The sequence below is a fragment of the Mytilus californianus genome, unplaced genomic scaffold (assembly GCF_021869535.1).
Source record: "Mytilus californianus isolate M0D057914Y unplaced genomic scaffold, xbMytCali1.0.p SCAF_8, whole genome shotgun sequence".
NCBI classification, from domain to species: Eukaryota; Metazoa; Mollusca; class Bivalvia; order Mytilida; family Mytilidae; genus Mytilus; species Mytilus californianus.
Window position 1 is genome coordinate 110,305,854 of NW_026262734.1, and position 24,601 is coordinate 110,330,454.

The 24,601-nt window shown below is 32.8% G+C and overlaps 1 protein-coding gene across 1 annotated transcript in view; it reads right to left on the bottom strand.

Annotated features, from left to right (window-relative positions):
* LOC127710811 (FACT complex subunit SSRP1-like) overlaps nt 1-24,323 on the bottom strand; it is a 36,906-nt gene extending 12,583 nt beyond the window's left edge. The window contains exons 1-7 of the mRNA XM_052216770.1: nt 24,186-24,323; nt 10,204-10,389; nt 7,554-7,659; nt 6,642-6,835; nt 2,219-2,313; nt 941-1,076; nt 188-291 (exon numbers count right to left, since the gene is read on the bottom strand). Coding sequence (XP_052072730.1) covers nt 188-291; nt 941-1,076; nt 2,219-2,313; nt 6,642-6,835; nt 7,554-7,659; nt 10,204-10,389; nt 24,186-24,239 — 875 coding nt within the window. The 5' untranslated portion in view covers nt 24,240-24,323. The remainder of the gene's footprint in view (nt 1-187; nt 292-940; nt 1,077-2,218; nt 2,314-6,641; nt 6,836-7,553; nt 7,660-10,203; nt 10,390-24,185) is intronic.
* Between the last annotated feature and the right edge of the window lie 278 nt (nt 24,324-24,601).

Genomic DNA, 24,601 nt, shown 5'->3' on the forward strand with positions numbered 1-24,601 from the left:
GAATTTGAAAATGTTTGAATGTTTCTATTGTATTTTATAAAGACAAAATCTTACCAAAAGTTGTTTGCCATCCTATCTGCCCAAACTAGACTGCAGCCTTCCCTTTACCCCCCACCCTTTTGCCTTTGAAAGCCAAATAATGCATCCATCTGCCTCTTCCAATTGCATACAAACTTGACATACTTACTCAGTTAAACTTAAATCTATGGTCATTTCATCTTCCTGGTTAAACAACAGGATCAAGAAATGGTACCTGGTCTGTCCTTGTTTGATTGGTGGATCTAAACTCACCTGAAATAGTCATTGGAAATTATAAAGAACCAGAGAAGATATTTAATATCAAAAAATTTTCAGAGAAACAACTTGAGATTGGTTTATATTCAGCAATATCTTCTTCAAATATAATAATAATAATACATTTTTTTTTATTAAGGAGGATAAACATACTGTGGATTCATTTATTTTCGTGGGTACCAATTTTCGTGGATTGAGGAAAACTTGCATTTTCGTGGATATTTGATTTCGTGGTTTTCCAAAATTCTCCATTTAATCATACAGCAAATTTGCAATTCGATGAACATTTAAATTCGTGGTTTCCATGTACCCACGAATTCCACGAAAATTGGTATCCAACGAAAAATAATGAATCCACAGTAGTTAGTTGCAACAAACTGATCTTTATTGAGCCCACCAGAATAAATCAATTCAGCAGAATTGAAGGAGAGGCTTAAATGTATGTTAGCAAAGTCCACACTTTTGTATGAACTACTTCATGAAAATATGTAGACTATAACGAAAACAAAAGGGGCAAGTGAGAAAAGATATTCAAATAAAAAGAATCCAGTTGTTTCAGTGTTATCATTTCTTTCACAAAATCAAGTTTCCATTTTTAAGTAAAATATACATAAGTGCTTACATTTGACTACATAATAATACTTACTACAAAGAAAACCTGTCTTCCATCTTTGTGTGGGAGTAAGAACAATCGTAATACAGTGGTGTATGGTATCTTATAATCAAATGTTTTACCATGGAGCTGAAGGAAAGTCCCATATATCTTAATATCATAACGACCTCTGAAAATACAATAAGGCAGTTTTAGACCATAGAAATTACCCTTTTTTTTTTAACTTTTGAATGAAAACAATGAAAATGTGATAAAGGATACAATAAATAAACAGCTGTGCATGATACGCCCGTGGCTTTTTCAATAAAGTTCAATAACTTTTCAATGTTATTTATATCAGAAATTTTAAAAAAAAACTAAAGGGAGGTTATCTTAATAGATATAAATCAGTCATCAAAGTTTAATGAAAACTGCTCTAAGCACTTTAAGGTTATTGTCCAAAAACTTGAAAATCACCCCTTTTTTTATGAATAAAATCTTATATAACTCGGAAACGTTAAATCTTAAATTTATAAAAATCAAAAGGGAGCTTACAACAATAGATATAAACAATTTACCAAAGTTTCATAAAAAATTCAGCATTTTTGAGTTATTGTCCGAAAACTGGAAAATCCCCCTTTTTGTAATGAATAAAACCCCATAAATCGGAAACGTATAGTCTAAAATTTATAAAAATCAAAAAAAAGCTCATGTCGATAGAAATAAACAATTCACCAAAGTTTCTTGCAAATTGGTGAAATTGTTTTTGAGTTATTGTCCGAAAACTGGAAAATCCCCCCTTTTTTAATGAATAAAACCCCAAAACTCAAAAACGGTAAATCCGAATTTTATAAAAAACGAGAGAGAGCTCACGTCAATAAATGTAAACAATTCACAAAAGTTTCATGCATATTGGTTAAAGTGTTTTTGAGTTAATGTCCGACATGCTGACGACGGACGGACGGACAGTCGGTCAACTGTATACCATATTACGTCCCGTAAACGGGCGTATAAAAATTTTAAAGGTTTTTCACATTTAAGAAATTTTAAACAAATTTTAACAGCAAAAGACAAGTTTTAAGTCATCACTCCAAACAAGCAAGATTGATGCTTCACATTAATAAATATCTTCTTCTACTTCATTCAAAATCGAAAAAAAATTATTGTGGGGTATTCAGCTGAATTTGCTCTGAATCATCCTAGATCTGACTTGGGATAACCTTAGGAATTCAAGAAACAATTACTTTTTAACTATGACATGAAATGTTTTAAATTGTGATGCAATATTTTGTTTGAAAGTGTAAATAGTCCATATTTCAGCTGTAATATTACCTTGGTGTTAAGCACTGTACTTCACTGAGATTACAGATAGCATCACCTGTAGCCTGTATAATGTCTGCTTTGTCTACAACTTGGTTGTAAAATTCCTGCAAGAATAATAATTGAAATTCTAATTTGACGTCCTTCTTTCACTTCGGAAACAAAGCCATGTTCCAATTACAACAAGAAATGATTGTAACAGGATGCTGTTACGAAGTCTCCCAAACGAAGCTCCCATAATTCGTAATTACCAGGGTCGCCTGACATTGGGCAAAGTCCAGTGAAAATTGGTTGGTCCAGTAAAGTTATATGCATTAGTGATGCCTGGGGACTAACCCTGTATATCATTCAAATCATCTTGGCATGACAAACCAGAATATATATGGTTTAGGGGTGGGGATCTCGACCATTTACAAGATATTAGAACTTTCTCAAATGGCAGAGGGTCAGGATGACCCCTGGGGACTAACCCTGTATATCATTCAAACCATCTTAGCATGACAAACCAGAATATATATGGTTTAGGGGTGGGGATCTTGACCACTTACAAGATATTAGAACTTTCTTAAATGGCATGGGGTGGGGGTGACCCCTGGGGACTAACCCTGTATTTCATTTCATGTGTTTTATCATGACAAACCAGAATATATATGGTTTAGGGGTGGGGATCTCGACCATTTACAAGATATTAGAACTTTCTCAAACGGCAGGGGTTTGGGATGACCCCTGGGGACTAACCCTGTATATCATTCAAACCATCTTAGCATGACGAACCAGAATATATATGGTTTAGGGGTGGGGATCTTGACCACTTACAAGATATTAGAACTTTCTTAAATGGCATGGGGTGGGGGTGACCCCTGGGGACTAACCCTGTATTTCATTTCATGTGCTTTATCATGACAAACCAGAATATGTATGGTTTAGGGGTGGGGATCTCGACCATTTACAAGATATTAGAACTTTCTCAAATGGCAGGGGGTCGGGATGACCCCTGGGGACTAACCCTGTATATCATTCAAACCATCTTAGCATGACAAACCAGAATATATATGGTTTAGGGGTGGGGATCTCGACCATTTACAAGATATTAGAACTTTCTCAAATGGCAGGGGGTCGGGATGACCCCTGGGGACTAACCCTGTATATCATTCAAACCATCTTAGCATGACAAACCAGAATATATATGGTTTAGGGGTGGGGATCTTGACCACTTACAAGATATTAGAACTTTCTTAAATGGCAGGGGGTGGGGATGACCCCTGGGGACTAACCCTGTATTTCATTTAATGGGTTTTATCATTTAGAACATTTTCAATTAAAAAGATTGTGTCTATCACAAACGGTTTTCAATTTATAATCATTTGAAAATTTAAAAAAATAAAATCCCATAGGGTTCTATAGTAAAACCCTCTTTTCTTTTTGCCCCTCAAAGTATCCCTTTATAAACCCCATTGCACAAACAAAACCCTGATTGCACCACTAGACATGTTAGTCTAACATATTGTGAAACCCTAAGTTAATCTGACAAGTGGTTTTGGAGAACGGGTGCGGACAAGTTCAAATTTAAAAGCGGCGGAAGAGGAAGAGGAAGAGGAAGAAGAATAATAATAATAATAAGAACTGAGCAAAAACAATAAGTCTTCCCAAACTTCGTTTGGGAGACTTAATAAAACATGGGCTGCACATGATTGACGTCACAATTGAATTGCAACTTCAGTTGTATTTTGAACAACGCTGGAGATCGAAATGGACATTTTTGTTGTTGTTGGTCGCTAGGAAATTAAATAAAATTCGTAAGGGTTCCGTGGAACCCAGTGTCTCGCCTACTTTTGCTGTTAATCGCAGGCTCAACAAAAATGAGAAAAAAAATAAATAAAAATATTCCTCTCTATACTATCATTTGAATGTAAGTAGCTTCTGTCCAAGTTTGGTAAAAATCCAAGATAATTTATGAATCTAATAAATGTTTTAAAAACTTAAATTGCAGACTGTATGTAATGTTGACTGAAAGAAAAACTAAGTCCATTTATAAGTAAAATACGGAAAAAATGGAACAAAATTTTATCAAAATTTCCTTCTAGATACTAGCTTTTGATCATAAACAAGCTTCTGTCCAAGTGTGGTACAAATCCAGGATAGTTTAAGAAAGTTGTTAAAGTTTTAAAAACTTTAACCACAGAGTGAATGTAATGTTAACTGGCAGAAAAACTAAGTCCATTTATCAGTCAGGGGCGTTACTTAAACAAGTTATTTTTTTAAGTTACTTATATAAGTAATTTTTGTTTTTAAAAATAAAAAAATTACTTAATAGAGTTATTTTAATTTTCAATAGAAGCATAGACTAAATGTAGTTTTCATGAATTTTTACATCATTTTATATCATAAAATAAAGAATTTATTAGATTTGAGAGGAGTATAGACTTTAAAAATAATGACAAAAATATTACTTGAATAAGTTATTTTATACATTTTTGAAAAAAATAGTAATAACACTTATTGAAGGAACATATGTAATTGATTTTGGTTACAAGTTATAAATAACTTCAAGTCTTAATTAATTCACAAGTACCTATCTATTTATATCAGTCTACCTTCAAGATTTTGGAGGAAAATGATAATTTAATCATTGTTAATAGTCCCATGAGACCAATCTTTGACCCAGAAGCATCAGTATGAAAGATAAGTGCGTCAGAAAGTTAATTAGTGTTTCAGAAGGATTAGATTTTATATTTCATGGGAAAAATAACCAGATGACTGTGAAAAATTGTTAAAGCTACTAAAATCTGTATAATTGGACACCTATAAAAAAAATATTCAGAAAAGTTACTTATATAAGTAATATTTAAAATAGCCTTGTTTTCAACATTACTTGTATAGGTAATTTTAATTGTTACTTATTCAAGTAATGCCCCTGACTGTCAATTTAGTTGTTATATTTTTTTTAAGTGGGTTCATCTAAATCATGTAAACTAGGCAAACGTTTGAAGTTGCATGTCATCTAACATAGGAGTATCTTTGAAGACCGCTTACCAATGCTATGCCAAAATAATATTATAAAATTGCAATTTGTTTATAAGTAAAATACGGAAAAAATGGAATTTTTTTTTTACAAAATTTACTTGTGGATACTATCTTATGATCATAAACAAGCTTCTTTCCAAGTTTGGTAGAAATCCAGGATAGTTTAAGAAAGTTATTAAAATTTGAAAAACTTTAACCACAGAGTGAATGTAATGTTTCCTGGCAGAAAAACTAAGTCCATTTATAAGTAAAATACGGAAAAAATGGAATTTTTTTTACAAAATTTACTTTTGAATATAATCTTATGACCATAAACAAGCTTCTGTCCAAGTTTGGTAGAAATCCAGGATAGTTTAAGAAAGTTATTAAAATTTCAAAAACTTTAACCACAGAGTGAATATTTGTGGATGCCGCCGACGGAATGTAGGATCGCTATGTCTCGCTTTTTCGACAAAAGTCGAAGGCTCGACAAAAATTATTCTAAAAGTAAGTTTACGTATATATGTTAATTTTTTTATCGTTCAACTGTTGATTTTCTTTAAAGTTTTTGGTTCATCAAATCAAAATGGCTGCCTTTTGGATGTTTACTATAGGTCCGCTTCAAAGTACAAAAGCTCTAAATATTCCTATCAGAATCGAAATAATTATATCATGCCATGCTTTATGCTAATTTTAACACGGGTAGGCATTATAATTGTCAATACTTTACACCTTGTGGATCCCATATAAATATATTCACAAATAATGCCTACCAATGTTAAAATGAGCATTAAGCATGGCAAGGAAGAATTATAAATTTCTTTATGAAATCACAAATAACACACTGACAGTATAGATAATCATCATAAAGAAATATTTTGGTTTTGTTGTTTATTAACAAAGTTATCTATATAATGCAAATTCACTGGTACATTTTACTGTAAATTCAGAAATTATTGCGTGCATTTATTATTGCGATTTATGAAGAATGGACAATAATGCGAGATTAATTATTGCGATTTCAGGAACTTCTGCATACAGATGCATATATCAGATATCAGAATGCGAGTTCTAATTATTGCGATACTAACCCAGTCGCACTATTCGCATTAATAAAAACCTCGCAATAATTTCTGAATTTACAGTAAATGCCTCAGTTTCCAAGAATGACCCCTCTGTCCAACCAAAACATATATGCTTTCATCCAATATTTGCCCTAAAGTTTGTCTAAGAAAAATAGGTTCCTTTTTTTACTTTTTCTTCTTTTCAGTAAAAGCTCCTCTTACAATTTCAGACTAACCCTTTGCATTAACAGGGTAGTAACAATTGCAAATTTTATGTGTAATCTGTTTCTCGATGGAGGCATTCAATCCCTCGCCCACCTCAACCCAACTAAATCACCTACTGTTAAGTATACAAAAATATTCCTTACCTGTACAGTATCTTTTTCTGAATCTTTTGGGTCATTAGGTATATGAAATCTGATTTCTGTTAATGAAACAGCTGCATCATCATTCATGTGAAATTCTAAAGTTACTTCGTTCTTTGCTGTTGTTGAATGAGATACATTATTTAATGGAATTTCAAACGCTAATTTGTTGTCGATATCAAATTCTAAAGAGTTCCCTGAGAAAAAAAAATCAACATAAATAGTTATTGGTTTTTATATTCAAACATCAATTGCAATATTTCTGCACGCCAAAAAAGTATATATAATTCTAAAACGAATAAAATAAAAATTGGACCAAAAAAAAAAATATACCATGATTTATCCTATAGTCAGTTTTAAGCTTGGTCTTCACAATGAACTTTTACAGCTACAGGGCCAATAAATTTTGGGAGGGATTTTGCAGATTTTTTTAAAGAAATTCTTACAAGACTTGTAATTTTTTCTAGCCTGGGCTTGTCCCAGGTTAGGGGAAGACATAGCACTCATAAAAAGGTTAAACACACCACATTCTGTATATGCCTGGCCTGTCCCAAGTCAGGAGTCTATAATTCAGTGGGTGTCTGTTTATCCTTTGTTTTGTCAAATAAAAGGCCTATAGTTTTTTTTGTTAGAATTGTTTTACATTTCGTCATGTCAGGGTTTTTCATAGTCGCCTCTATGGTGTGGGTTTGCTCATTGTTGAAGGCCCTATGGTGACCTATAATTATTTAAAATACACGTCATTTGGACAACATCTCATTATTCATATCATGCTCGAGCATGAAGCCTGTAATGTGTAAATAAATGGAAAAGTAAGTTTAACTGAACAATAATATATTAGAATACAGGTATTCAACAGGCACTTTGCACTATTCCTCTTATTATCAACAAAGTACATGTACAATGTATCTTTACCTTCAAATTTAGCAAGACCCCAATTCCATCCTTTGACAGAAACGTCTCTTTTTTCTAAACTCACACTGTAATACTTTGAAATGAAAGATGCAAGCTTCTCAAAGTCCTGAAAGAAAAAAATATTTCAACATACAAAAGCAGCTGGGCTTTCTATAAATCTAATACCATTGTACTGGGTGCAGTAATTAATGGTTTGGTTATTGCTTTTTCTACTTTTTCCTGATCTAAGATACACCAGGCAGGTTTGGATACACATTAAACAAAACAACTTATAAGTTCAGATAAAAAAATGGACTATCTATATCAAGAAAATATTCACCCAAGCGATTGAACATAAACATACAAACACACGTAAACCTTATATTACTTTGTTTAATGTGTAATGTGTTGTTTCTTACTCAATATTTTGTACCCTCCCTTTTTTTTGGTCAAATTTGTTTGCTTTCCATTTTAGTTAAACTGCATTAAAGTTTAAGAAGAACTGATCATGTTGATTTTCTTGGCAATGATGCACTGCAATAAGTGACTGTACATTTTCTAAAACTGATTAATTAAATTCTGATTTTAACATGGACCAGTGATTATTTATTCTTTTTATGGAATATTTCAAGCCCCTATTAGAAGACAAATTTATATTTTGCAAGAAATTTACAAATAAGTCTCTGAATGAATGAATGAGTCTTTGATTCATTATTGGAAATTGGTCTCTATAAATTTTGTGAAAAAAAAGTGACTTAACAATTTGACAAGGGTCAAGGTAATCACTTGATATCTTTCTTGACTTTTAAACCCAAAATATGCAGCCTACTTCATCATGTACATGTAGTCATCTAAGCAATATTATTATGATTATCAACAACCTGATAATATATTACAGAACTCTGCCAGTGCATGCTAAATATTACAATGATAGCTTCAATAATACATGAATACAAACTTTTATACCCATTGTACAAAAATGTTGCAGAGCTTCAGATAAGCTGCGTATTTACGTGATCACGCAATAAAAATAATTGAAAACCCAATGCAAGTGCCCATTGCAGAGTTCTAAAACCCAATTCATGCAAAGGAAAACCCAATAATTTGTCAAAACCATTAGTTCTTAACGCTTTTAGTCGCTATCGTGTGCGCTATTTACCCTTATCTATTACATAGTCGTCGCGTAAATCTATTTTTGTAATATTGAAAATCGAAAATGTCCTTTCATTCTAAAAATAGAGCGTTGAAAGGGTCCCTGTTGAAATTTTCCGTTGCTTTAAAGGTGCACGTGGTGATGAAAACATTTCGATCTTCTCTGTCTTTATCCAATTAGCGTTAGTCATGTCGTCATAATTCTTTTCGTTTTGCTCGGGATTTAACATTACACTTAGCAATGAAATAAAACGAAAGTAGATTTCAGGTAAAATATTGAATAGAAGCATGTTTTTAGCTTCTTTTTGAGAGCTGAGGAATTTTGATGAAAACAAGACCCAGCTAGTGTTATTACAATGGCGTGTTTGCGTGCCTTAACGAGAACAGGGTTAGAACTCGTCAGAACTAAATCAGTTGGAACATGAAAGGCCAAATCACTTATATGAAGTCAGCATCGGAAACCAAAAGTTCTAATAAGGGACAAGTAAACCCAGATTTATGCAAATAAAATTAAACGAAAAAATTGCTTATTTTTAGTTCAAGATCTAGAGTATATATATAATATATATTTCATTTTAGTTGATAAGTTTTAATAATGTAAATGTAGCTTGCCACTTTCTTTGTTTTTGGTCTATTGTTCTGTATGCCTAAGATACATGTAGTTGTCTTATTGGCAAGTGCAGTACACCATTGTTATTTATTTATTTGATGTTGCAGGATTATTTGTAAATTGAATGTGGTCTCAGTCATTAAACCACCCTTTAAACCTGGTCAAGGATCTTAAATCTGGGAGCTACTTATTTTTTTTTAAGTAGGTCTGGAAAACAGGTGATAGGGACTGGCAACACTATCTTACATCACTTAATGTTCACAAATATTACATAAGAATCTGAAAACTATTAGCCACACCTACCCCAAATAAACTGAATGGTGATCATATGTGCTCTAGAACGGTAATTAGGTACTGTCCTATTAGTGCCACCAGTAAATATAAGTTATGGAAAATACAAAACTCTGTGTTGAAACCGGACACAGATTAAACATACAATTGCTCGTCAGTGTATAAACCAAATAAAATAGCTATCACATTTAAAAGAAACATATTTTATTAACAGCCTTCACGCTTAATTTTTGAATCCACAAGCCAGAAGCTCAATTTTTTGAAAATTTTAGTTGGATTCTGTTGGCTTGTAGAGAAGAATTTTACAAGCCGAAAGCAATTTTACAAGCCAATGCCGTAGGACTTGTGGTTAAGCGTGAAGACTGTATTAATAAGATGGATGAACATCTCTGTTTGATAGAATGTGATTATAACATGCCTAAATTCAATATTGTGTTGATGAAAAAAACCCAATACCTTAAGGAGCTTGGTGGTGAAAAACCCAATTTGATATTTGCTTGAGGGGTGAATTGGAATTAATAATGCAATTGAAAAACTATTTCACTCAATTAAATAAAAAATGGTGGGTAAAAACCCCAATTTGTGAATTCTTATCTGGAGCTCTGATGTTGTACTTACATCATCTTTAAACCCATCAAATCTGTGAACATTTCCATTGTTAAGTCTAAACTTTAAACAGTGACCTCTTGCCCGTTTCAACCACTCTGATGTATTCACCTCCATTCCAGTGAACTGTTCAACTTTTCCTGTTTTATTGTTCTTAAAAATTACACTATTACTTTGAAGTTTTAATCTTCCTGGGTTCTAAAAAATAAACACAAAGCACATTTATTTGGAACAATTATATCAAAAAAGTTTCATGATTCTGTAAATTTTTGTATATAATATTGCAACATCTACAATGATCTATGACTTCTCATTCTCTCTGCGTCTACATTGAAACAATACAGAGATAGATCACATGACCGGACTTGTAATAATAATAATTGATAAATTCTAGAGATGTGCAAGAGCATTGAACTCCTATTCATATGAATAAGTAATAGACATAAAATTGAGAATGGAAATGGGGAATGTGTCAAAGAGACAACAACCCGACCACAGAACAGACAACAGCAGAAGGTCACCAATAGGTCTTCAATGCAGCGAGAAATTCCCGCACCCGGAGGCGTCCTTCAGCTGGCCCCTAAACAAAAATATATACTAGTTCAGTGATAATGAACGCCATACTAAACTCCAAATTTGTACACAAGAAACTAAAATTAAAAATAATACAAGACTAACAAAGGCTAGAGGCTCCTGACTTCGGACAGGCGCAAAAAATGCTGCGGGGTTAAACATGTTTATGAGATCTCAACCCTCCCCCTATACCTCTAGCCAATGTAGAAAAGTAAACGCATAACAATACACACATTAAAATTCAGTTCAAGAGAAGTCCGAGTCTGATGTCAGAAGATGTAACCAAAGAAAATAAACAAAATGACAATAATACATAAATAACAACAGACTACTAGCAGTTAACTGACATGCCAGCTCCAGACTTCAATTAAACTGATTGAAAGATTATGTCTTCATCATATGAATATCAGGCACAATCCTTCCTGTTAGGGGTTTAGTATCATACCATCATAACATATATGAGAAGAACATAATCCTTGTCATGCCAACAACTGGTTTTTAAATAAATGTGTTTAGTGCCGATGCAAAGACCCTAGAAGTGAATCAATATTAATGCCAAAATATGCAATCTTTAATGACCTGACAACAGTATCGTAACTATATCCCTTCTTAATAAGTCTATTTAAAGGTTTTGTTAGCTTCAGAGGTGAATACTGACATTTTTGTGCTTTATAAAGAATATTTCCATAAAAAATTGGATGTGAAATACCTGAACGTATAAGAAGTCTGCATGTTGAGCTATATTTACGAATGATGTCCTTATACCGATGATAAAATTTAGTAAATGTTTTGACTAGTTTGTGATATCGAAAACCCTGGTGTAATAATTTTTCAGTAATACATAAATTTCTCTCGTTAAAATCTAAAACATTGTTACATACACGAGCGAATCGTACAAGTTGAGATATATAAACACCGTAAGATGGTGACAAGGGAATGTCACCATCTAAAAATGGATAATTAACGATAGGAAATGAAAAATCATCTCTTTTATCATATATTTTAGTATTAAGCTTTCCATTAATGATATAGATATCAAGATCGAGGAAAGGGCAGTGGTCATTGTTAGTATTAGCTTTATTTAAAGTAAGTTCAACAGGATAAATTTCTTTAGTATACATACTGAAGTCGTCATTATTGAGAGCCAAAATATCATCCAAATATCTAAATGTCTTTTACATTAGACTCATAAGTGGCACACTTTTATTCATCAGGATTTAACTCTTGTTTCATTAGTGTTGAACAGTTGAGATTTGACAGGCATGTATTCAGCTGGTTTCAGATGTTTTCAATCAAATTTTCAGATGTTTTCAATCAAATTTGATTAGGCCAATTAAAATTAATTGATAGATTTTCATCCCCACCTGCCCCTCTGAACTCGTCCCGCCCCGAATTTTGTTATTTTATAAAAATTTACCATTTCCGGATTTTGTTCATTTCCGTTACCAATAAATAACCGTCGATAATTTCCTTTCATTCAAAACTTCCTGTTTCAAATTTTGGTTTTCATATTTCTTCGAGTAATTTAACCGAAATATTTAGAGTCGACACATTCTGCTGCTCTCTGATGACAACATCACCTACTGAGAATAGAGATTGATTATGAGAAGGGCATGAAATAGCCGTGAATTTTTATCTATTTATATTTTATACAATGACTTTGTGTCAGGAAATTTGGTCTGTGAATGATGTCCAAAGCGCAAGAATCATGGAACACATTGGTACAAAAACATGACTGTATTAAAGAATTTGACACAAGTGAAGGACGAACTTGCAAGATTAATGACCGTATATTGAAATCAAAAAGTCGGGAAACATACACACTGTGTTATAACCATGATAACTTATACTTTATAGCAAGCCCTTAGATTTAGCCATGGCTGTTGTTTTTGTTGAAAAACAGCACTGAATTAACCTCTGTCCCAATACCCTCAATGATTTCCTCAATAGAGTCATTAAACAACTTCTTTTTGGTTAAGTTCTTGTTTAACATTGTATTTATATAAATTTGCATCTTGTATAAGAATCTTAAATGCATCAATCCTGTTCATTACTGTTTGAGTTCAAGTTTTACTCTGTACTCACAATAGTATACTTGTGTCGCATACCAATGAATTTCTTCATTTTATGGGCATCACAAACCATCGCTTAGAAAGCAAAAAAATATGTGTATGTTCATGATGTTGTCAAACTGAAGAGAACATTTCACCATATTTTTGCTATTTACTAAAAAAAAGGTTTATAAAGTGGCAATTACATGTAGAACAGTGGTTCAATGGCAGTGTTCTCCCCAGATATTTCATTTAGCATCCTGGTAAAAATTGAAAATTAAAATACCATCTTGTTTCTAAAAATTATAGCATCACATCCATAACATAATCTAGAAGAAAACCAATACAGATAGCATCATATTACCATGATGCTAAAAGGCCCTGGGGAGAACACTGAATGCCAATCAGAGACATTTATCTAACATTCGAAAAATTATGTAGGATTCCTCATAAATGTGTAAACCTGATCTAAGCTTTATTATTATTACACTTGCATGTATGAAGAACACGTCACAAACAAGGTTTAGTATGAAATAAAAATAAAATAAATGTGGATAGTGTCCACATGTGGACACAGATGATGCCCCCGCTTGCATAGCATATAGTTATAAAGGGACATAACTGAAGACCGGTAAAAGTGACAAAATTTGAACTTGATCTGAGTTTTGTGGTAATAAGTATTGTGTGTAAGTCTCATAACATTTGGTTGAGGCTAACTTAAGTAGAGAACAGAAACTGAAAATTCAGCAATTTTTCTATTTGTAAACACGCATAACTCTAGAACGGTTGTGTATAAGTTTTATTACATTTGGTTGAGACAAACTAAAGTTAGAGATCGGAAATTAAAAATTCAGCAATTTTTATGTTTATAAATTAAAGATACATAACTCAATAATGGTAAAAGTGTTCTCACCAAATTTCGTACTTAATCTGTATTATGTAGTAATAAGCATTGTGTATAAGTTTCTTAACATTTGGCAAACTAAAGTAAGAAAAGGGAAACAAAAAATTTGTACTTGATCTTAGTTTTATGGTAATGAATATTGTGTATAGGTTTCATAATGTTTGGTTGGGGCAAACTTAAGTTACAGAATTGAAACTAAAAATTTTGCAATCTTTCGATTTATAAAGGGGCATAACTCAATAATGGTTAAAGTGACACTACCCAAATTCAACTTGATCTGTGTTTTATCAGTGGAAGTCAAAATTAACATTGCATTGTATAAAGCATTGATTGTAGTTGATTCAACTATAATCATGAACAAAGGAAGATAACTCCAATTTTAAAATAACTTGATATTTAGAAGAAAATAAAAATTTTGCAATTTTTTCATTTATAAAAGGGCAATACTCTAGAACAGTAAAAGTGACGCCACCAAAATTCAAACTTGATCTGTGTTTTGTGGTAATAAGCATTGTGTATAAGTTTCATAACATTTGGTTGAGGCAAACTTAAGTTAGAGAACGGAAACTAAAAATTTTGCAATTTTTCCATTTATAAAGGGGCATAACTCTAGAACGGTTACAGTGACGCCACCAAAATTCAAATTTGATCTGTGTTTTGTGGTAATAAGCATAGTGTATAAGTTTCATAACATTTGGTTGAGGCAAACTCAAGTTAGAGAACAGAAACCAACTTTGGGACGTAAGTAAAAACACATTTTTGTGCCCCCGCCGTAGCGGTGGGGGCATTAAGTTTTACCCTTGTCCGTTTGTACGTACGTAAAACTTAATGCCCCCACCGCTACGGCGGGGGCATAAAAATAAAATCCTCCCACCCACCCCATTTTTTCAAAAATCTGGATGAAAATCTACTTATTAAATTTAGTTGGCCTAATTAGTCGGTAGAAAGCCAGGGGTTCAAATTAACATTTGGTACTGGAATGTCCAGGGCCTTGGACACTCCAAACTGAAAGGTCCACAAACCTAAATTCCAGGTCCTACTTTTACTTGAAATATTTCATAAATCAGTAAGATACAAAATTATGGTGCTTTTGGTATTAAGGAGGGTGTCACTATGGGTGGGTGTTGTCTCAATGATTGGTAATATATCATTAATTATACCATTATCTCAGGGCTCTTCAGAATCATAGGGAGAAGCAACTTCTCTTTTTGAAACTGATAGGGAAAAGTGGTGAGATTTGGAAGAGAAGTGCTCACTCAAAGCGCTACAATGTTTGGTTTTTACTATAATATAAAGGGCTATATGTATCTCTTTTATCATATTGTTCAATTCATACCCAAGTATACAATTAAAGTAACAGTTCAAATTCAAATTTATCTAATCATATTATCTAGTTGCACTATTATATTAGTTCCTCTGTGAAAATAAAGTAAGAAACTTCCATTTTTACTGGCCCTTTAAAATTGAGATGAAATTACATCTTGGAATTATAGTATTATGTGTACACTATAAAAACATCTACATGTAATATCATCATTTATTAATGATAAAGAAAATTGCTGTCACATTTTATTGGATCTTGACATCAAAATTTGTGAACTAATAGTAATTTTTAGTTTCTGTATAAAATATTTCCTGGTTTTTCTTTCTTTTCCATATATCTTTTGGTTTTCAATTCTAGTGATTATAATTCACCATCAGTGATGTATTTTGTCACCTGCCATGCCTGCCTGGAATTATATTTTTTTTATTGTATTTGATCGGCAAACCCAGAATTACCCTTAACTGCCCCGAGAATCTGATCCGGTTTTGTAATTGTCTTATGGCATCCATTGTTTTTCAATGTTGTTTTTGTCAGTCAGATACGATTTTACTCTGATTTACACATTACATATTAGCTATTTTCGGTATAAAGCTAGCAGTTAAACAAAATTCGTAAGGGTTCCGCGGAACCCGGTGTCTCGCTTACTTTTGCTGTTAATCGCAGGCTCAACAAAAATGAGGAAAAATATTAATAAAAATATTCCTCTCAATACTATCTTTTGATTGTAAGAAGCTTTTGTCCAAGTTTGGTAAAAATCCAGGATAGTTTATGAATCTAATAAATGTTTTAAAAACTATAACTGCAGGTTGTATGTAATGTTAACTGGAAGAAAAACTGAGTCCATTTATAAGTAAAATACGAAAAAACAAGTACAATATTTTAACAAAATTTCCTTCTGGATACTATATCTTATGATCATAAACAAGCTTCTGTCCAAGTTTGGTAGAAATCCAGGATAGTTTAAGAAAGTTATTAAAATTTCAAAAACTTTAACCACAGAGTGAATATAATTGTTTCCTGGCAGAAAAACCAAGTCCATTTATAAATAAAATACAGAATAAAATGCTCCGCTGGGCGCAGCTTGATACAACCGCAGAGGTCGAACCCTGAACAGTTGGGGCAAGTATGGACACAACATTCAAGCTTGATACAGCTCTGAATTTGGATTGTGATTAAATATTTGACACAGCATAGGTTTCTGACACAGAATGAATGTGGTCTTAGAACTTAAATTTTTTTAATTTACCTATTATGGTCCAATATCCAAATTCTAAATACATGGTTAGATTCAGCATATCAAAGAATCCAAAGAATTCAATTTTTGATGAAATCAAACAAAGCTTAAGTTTGGACCCTTTTGACCTCAATGTGGACCAATTTGATAACGGGGCCCAAAAATCAAAATACATGGTTAGATTCAGCATATCAAAGAACCCCATATATTCAATTTTTGTTGAAATCAAACAAAGTTTAATTTTGGACCCCAACTTGGACCAACTTGAAAACTGGGACCATAATCAAAAATCTAAACACATGTTTAGATTCAGCATATCAAAGAACCCCAAGAATTCAATTTTTGTTAAAATCAAACTAAGTTTAATTTTGAACCCTTTGGACCTTAATGTAGACCAATTTAAAAAAACGGGACCCAAAATTTAAAATCTAAATACACGGTTAGATTTGGCATATCAAAGAACCCCAATAATTCAATTTTTGATGAAATAAAACAAAGTTTAATTTTGGACCCTTTTGACCTCAATATGAACCAATTTGATAGCAGGGCCCACAAATAAATCAAAGCGCTGTAAGCGCTGTAGGCAGTTAACCAAAAACCAAGGCAAACGTAATTATGAAAACTAAGGCAGTGTTGCTTCAATTTTTTTAAGATTTGAAAGAACAAACATTAAACATTCGTATATTGTACATTTATGTTCATTAAATGAATTGATTATTAAGGCAAATTAATTAATATTTCATCAAGGTTTTCAAAAGCAACTCATATATCAATGTAAATGACCCCCTCATCTTCACCCCTAAGTGCATGATGTTACTCCATACCAAGTTTGGAATAAAATGACAGGTGATTATAAAACAGTTGGTCAAACATTCTCGGGCTTTACACTGCTTGAAAGATTTATATGTTTTCTTTAAAATGGGCCATAAATGAAAATTATTATAGACCCAGAAATAATTTAATAAATAAAGTAAATTCAATTAACCTAGACTCATTTTTTGCATCAATAAAATTTTATAATAATCAAGAAATAATTGTAACAGGATGCCGTTACGAAGTCTCCCAAACAAAGCCCCCATAATTCGTCATTCCCATGGTCTCCTGGCATTGGGCAAAGTCCAGTTCCTATTGGTTTGGTCTAATAAAGTGATATGCATATGTGATACCTAGGAGATTGATCCTGTATGTCATTCAAATCTTTTTGAAATGATGAACAGGAATAAAATTAATATGGTTTAGGTGTGGGTATCTCGACTGTTTACAAGTTCTCAAACAGGAGAGGGTGGGGTGTCCCCATGGACTCCCCCTACATTTCATTTGATTTGTTTTATTGTCCCATACATGAATATATATGGGTTAGGGGTGGGGATCTCGACCATTTCCAAGTTTTCAAACAGGAGGGGGTGGGGTGACCCGAGGAACTCCCCATATATTTCATTTGATTTGTTATATTGTCCCATACATGAATATATATGGTTTAGGGTGGGGATCTTGACTGTTTACAAGTTCTCAAACAGGAGGGGGTGGGGTGACCCCAGGGACTCCCCTATATTTCATTTGATTTGTTTTATTGTCCCAATACATGAATTTATATGGTTTAAGAGTAGGGATCTCGACCATTTCCAAGTTTTCAAACAGGAGGGGGTGGGGTGTCCCCAGGGACTCCCCCTATATTTCATTTCATTTGTTTTATTGTCCCATACATGAATGTATATGGTTCAGGGGTGGGGATCTCAACCATTTCCAAGTTCTCAAACAGGAGGGGTTGGGGTGACCCCAGGGACTCCCCATGCATTTCATTTGATTTGTTATATTGTCCCATACATGAATATTTATGGTTTGGGGTGGGGATCTCGACTGTTTACAAGTTCTCAAACAGGAGGGGGTAGGGTGACCCCAGGGACTCCCCCTATATTTCATTTGATTTGTTTTATTGTCCCATACATGAATATATATGGTTAAGGGGTGGGGATCTCGACCATTTCCAAGTTCTCAAACTGGAGGGGTAGGGACGACACTGGGGACTCCCCCAAATTATTTTTATTTGATTTCTTTTATTGTCCCTTACAAGTATATATATTGTTTAGGGGTGGGGATCGCTACGGTTTACAAGATAAATGTACATTTTCAAATTGAAGGGGGTTGGGATGAAACCCAGGGACTCACCCTATATTTTGGTTGATTTTTTTTATTGTCCTGTTCTCATTACTGAAGACTGCATGTGTCTATCACTTACTGTTTTCGAGAAATAGTCATTTGAAAATTTTAAAAAATAAAATCCCATAGGGTTCTATAGTAAACCCCCTCCCTTCTTCAGGCCCCTCCAAATACCCCTAAATAGACCCCAATGCACAAACAAAAGATTAATGGCTCCGCTAGACATGTTAGTCTAATATTTTATGAAACCCTAAGTATATCTGAGAAACGGTCAAAGTTGTCTTCTTAGACGGTTTGAGTGGATTCAGTCCGACTTGTCTCGGGGACGAGTTGTCCACATTACTTAAAACATCCCATCGACGTCGATTTCCGCATCTGTTTCATGACCTTGTTTCATTCATAAAATAACAACAACCTTATTTGGCAAGATAAGTAAAAATACCGCCCACTTATATAACTTTATTTCCTCTATCATAGAGATTTGTTGTACATGAACAATATTCCTGCGCATTTTGCCATTTGGGAAATATAAACGACTTGTACAGTCAGGGATATAACTCTATAGGGTTATTACAGAAAATAACTTGCATGTGTTATTACAGATACTTTCATGAGTTGTCTACTCTTTAATCCTTAAATTTTCTAAATCTGTAATAACATATGTTTGTTATTTGTAAAATAAATCATAAATATTTTGATTTTTAGTAGGCTCTAGGGAACTCTTGAAACTTTGCGCAGAAACTAAATGCATAGCCTTGATAACTAATTTTTGAATTAAATTAATACATTTTTCATTAACCATGGTAAATCAATGAGACGAGGCTTTTAAGGGATAAACTTAGCTGTAATAACAAGGCTTAGTTATTAAAGGCATTTAACTTATTATATAAAACACTTGGGAATTACTGGGAAGCTTGCGCAGAACCTCATTACATGCTCTGATCATTATTTCTTACAATAAATTAAAATACATTGTAATTAAGCATGATGAATGTCTGAGCAAATGCTTAGGAGTGATGTAGAGGAGCTGTAATAACACCCGTTAGTTATTATAGGCATATTTTTTCTGTAATAACATAGGTGTACTATGCATGATTGGCAAGCTATGAACTGTTATATCCTTCTATAGTTAAGTATACATAAATACAATAGTAATATCAATAGAACCTGTATACATTTTAACAAAACTAATGATGTATATTACCCCTTTGAAACATGTAACATACATATGTTATCACAGTTCTTTGATTTTTTAGTCCACAATAACAAATGTATGTTATTTTTCTGTAATAACCCTATAGAGTTATATCCTTGACTGTTGTAATTACCGATTTTCGGCGATGAAATATTTCATTCAATTGTTCTTTGACATCGTAGTCAAAAGCACAGGGGATAATAAACTACGTACGGATTTCTATTGAGCACTACTTCCTATGTGCAACTTCAAATGTTTTGGGTAGTTCGACGATCATTAAAGGTTTTTCTGGTCATATTTTTTGTATTCCAGAAATAAAAGTATTAAAAAAATGTCCAATTAGTTATAAATAACATAATAGCCAGCTAGATAATAACAATGGCCCATATATCAGCATTTATTGGTTAGAACACAAAGTCTACCATAAGACAGCTTAACTGCCTAAAAATCTAAATACATGGTTAGATTCAGCATATCAAAGAACCCCATATATTCAATTTTTGTTTAAATCGACCAAAGTTTAATTTTGGACCCCAATTTGGACCAACTTGAAAACTGGGACCGAAATCAAAAATCTAAATACATGTTTAGATTCAGCATATCAAAGAACCCCATATATTCAATTTTTGTTAAAATCAAACTAAGTTTAAATTTGGACTCTTTGGACATTAATGTAGACCAATTTGAAAACTGGACCCAAAATTAAAAATCTAAATACACGGTTAGATTTGGCATATCAAAGAACCCCAATAATTCAATTTTTGATGAAATAAAACAAAGTTTAATTCTCTTTTGACCTCAATATGAACCAATTTGATAGCGGGGCCCACAAATAAAAAATCTAAATACATGGTTAGATTCAGCATATCAAAGAACCCCATATATTCAATTTTTGTTGAAATCAAACAAAGTTTAATTTTGGACCCCAATTTGGACCAACTTGAAAACTGGGCCCTAAATCAAAATTCTAAATACACGTACATGTTCTATTCAGCATATCAAAGAACCCAATATATTCAATTTTTGTTAAAATCAAACTAAGTTTAATTTTGGACCCTTTGGACCTTAATGTAGACCAATTTGAAAACTGGACCCAAAATTTAAAAATCTAAATACACGGTTAGATTTGGCATAACAAATAAATAAATGTGGTCAAAGATTTTACAAATCTAATGCGCCATACTGTGCAATTAAAGATTACTTCTTGAAATTTTTCAATATTTGAAGAATAATTCTTTTTAATTTCTGAAATCTGAAATGAGAAAAAGTTGACCCCCCCCCACCCACCTCTTCCCCCAAAAAAGTTCTTTCCCTCAAGATATGGTCATAATCTCAATTCAAATTTCCAATGGAATTTGCAACCATAATTACCCATTTAAATTTACCATAGTGCTAACATAATCTATTTTATAATAGAATTTAAAATATGGCAGTATGGTGTCAAATCTTTCATATTGATTTTTTTGTAAAGATGCAACATTTGCAGATATTTTTACTGTTCTTCCTTTATAAATATGCATTTCTTTAAACATAATTTAAAAGCAGTGTAAGGGAAGTAATCAAAATGTTGTATGTGGATTACCTCCCTTACACTGTTTTAAATTGTCTTAATTGTTCATTAACCATTACTTTATACATAATTTAAAAGCCAGTAAGGGAGGTAATACAAATGATGTATTTGATTTATCTCCCTTACACTGCTTTAAATTATGTTTTGTACTAAAGTATTTGTCCATATAAAAATGCTTGTTTTTTGCCCCTAATTCCTAAAATTTTGAGGCAATTACCCCCAAAATCAATCCCAGCATTCCCTTTGTGATATGGAACCTTGTGGTACAATGTCAGAGAGATCCATACACTAACACACAAGTTATGTCTGGAAGTTACAAAAATGCTTATTTTTGGCCCCTTTTTGGCCCCTAATTCCTTAACTGTTGGGACCATAACCCCCAAAAACAATCCCAACCTTCCTTTTGTGGTATTGAACCATATGGTAAAATTTCATACATAGAGATCCATTCACTTAAACTAAAGTTAGAGTGTGAAAACCAATGTGTCTTCGGACGACGACGACAACGACGATGCCAACGTCATACCAATATACGATCGCAAATTTTTTTTGCTGTCGTATAAAAACCAGAATTTTTTTTTTTAAATTTACTACTGGATACTATCTTATGATCATAAACAAGCTTCTGTCCAAGTTTGGTAGAAATCCAGGTTAGTTTAAGAAAGTTATTAAAATTTCAAAAACTTTAACCACAGAGTGAATATTTGTGGTCGACGAAGCCGACGGAATGTAGGATCACAATGTCTCGCTTTTTTCGACTTAAGTCGAAGGCTCAACAAAAATGAACATCGCTGTCATGAATAATAAAGATGAAAATAAATTTTGAAGTGAATTTTAATTTTTTTTCAAATCGAAGGTCGGTCGGGCATAGCTAGTAACCAAAACGAGAGTCTGATAACAATAGTGGAAGGTCGCAGACCTTGGACCACCGCTTATTTGAACCACTGAAAGCATTGCCAAATCAGACAATAACAACTCACCCCTCTCATCAAAAAGCGTAAAATCCCCTTGAATTTAGTCCTGCCATCTCCCCACTTATGTATATAAGAATAAACTTCAAATGCAAAAAGGTCTGACAACTTGCCCCACCTAAGAAAGTATAAAATCCTATTAGTTTTAGTCCTGCCAACTCGACCCCCCCCCCCCCCCCCCCCCCATTTTTACAGACAATAGACAATATTTTATTGGCACAAACGCATTTACAATAAATGGTAATGACCGAATGGATAAACAATTTACATGGTAGTAAAATACATTTGTACAAACAATTATATATTTGTGAATAAAAAATTAAAGGTATAATGAAAATCTATTGCAATAGATTACTTCTTGCATTTAAACAATTTGTTACGAAAGAGGAAGATAGTTTTAGTGCCATATAAGATTTATTATTAAGTATAAGATTTATTTTATTTTTATCGCACAATGTGGTTATATTTTTTCCTGTAATTTTGAACATTTTTAATACAAAAGTCTCTCTAATACTGGAGTAACCTCTGCAGTGTAGCAGCATGTGCTGTTCATTTTCAATTTTGCCACTTTTACAGATTTCACAAATTCTTTGATCTCTGGGCACTTTTAAATATCTTCCTCTTTCAATGGCAAGGTTATGAGCACTAACTCTTAATTTACACAATGATGATCGATCTGATCTATTTCTTAAAGCATCAACATAACCTGCCCGTTCACTCATTTTGTAAACACTCTGGAAAACTGTTAATTTTGGGGATGCTGAAATATTTGCATGTTGTTCCTGAAAACCCTGATCAATTAGTCTTTGTTTTATAAAACCAAAAAGGGGTTTAATAGTAAGGTTAAAGTTTGACAAATATGATAAACCTAAATTTTGAATAATAATATTTAACCTTTTAACCCATGGGTTGCTTTTTTTTGTAGCATTATATATTTGGTGAACTAAACTTCCTTCTGAAGTGATTAAATGATCCCAGAATTTAATACTAGATAACATTATCCTATTTTTCAATGGCAGTCTTGCAAGTTCGGAAAGACATGCATCATTCGAGGCCTTACAGTGTACTCCCAAGATTTCTTTAATAAATTTTATATGCAACTTTTCATAGGCATCACTGTCTTTATACGTTGAAATAATTCCCCAGATTTCGCTACAATAAAGGAGAATAGGGGCTACTAAGGAATCAAAAAGTTTTTCCAGAAGTTTATAAGGGTGTTCTAATCCTATTGTTTTCTTTATTTTAAAATATGCTTTCCTAGCTTTTTCCAAAAGCGAAGTCATGGCGACATTAAAACTGCCATTATATCTAATATTAATACCCAAGTAACAATAAGTACCAACTGTCTCTAAGGTTTTGTCATTATAATAAAATTCGTTTAAAAAAGACTTTCCATTTGAATTGAAAACCATTACTTTTGATTTCTCTGTTTTGACTTGTAATTTCCAAGAAGAACAATAATTACTTGATGTATTGAGACAATTTTGCAAACCCTCTTTGCTATCTGATAATAATACAATATCATCGGCATACAACAGAGCATTTAATGAAACATCACCAACTACAACTGGATCTGCATTGATATTTTCCAAGTCTTATGACATGTATGAAAATACAAATCAAATCTTACTCATCAAGAATTATCATGGGATGAGTAAGTGGTAGAGTGGGGAGATTTAGCCTTTTGAGTGAGTTGTCACGAGTTGACAAAAGCTCTTTAGAGCCTTTCAAATCAACAAAAGTGGGGCGAGTTGACAGGCTTAGAAAATGTCAGCAATAGCCTATAATTTATTAAATTCCATTTACATATGTGAACAAGTTAGTCAAATAGAGAGGTGCGAGTTGTTTACTATTAGTTGGGCGATTTGATATAAAGTTGGCAGAGTTAGTGGAAAGGGTCGTGTTGGTTGGGGTCTATTTCAGTATTTGACAATTTGGCCAGTTGTCTAGCTTTCTTTTGTTACACAAAACAGATGTCTTCTCATTCGACTGATATTTAAGGGGGAAATACTAACTACTGCGCCTCTAATTTCTTGAACGACGTCACCATATTCCTGAAAGTCGCTCATTGTTGAAGAAATTAAGAAATTGCTGATCTATTCATGTGCGTTTTTCCCTCAAAATAATAAAGTGCACCGAGAGGGATAATTTCCGGTTTGAGATTTATATTTGTTTCTGCTAACATTTGATTATGAATCATTAGTTCTTACATTTTCTTATGAAAAATTACAAAGATAAAAGACAAATGTCAAAAATATTTCAATAAAAAAGAGTTTGGCAAATTTTATACAGGGAAACGGACAAAATATTTGATTCTAACGGTTCCCTAAATAGTAAGAAAAAATAGCGGGAAAAAGGGTAGAATAATTGGGTAAAAACCTGTATTGTGTATCCGTACCTGAACCATATTTTGTAAATACACATTTTATCG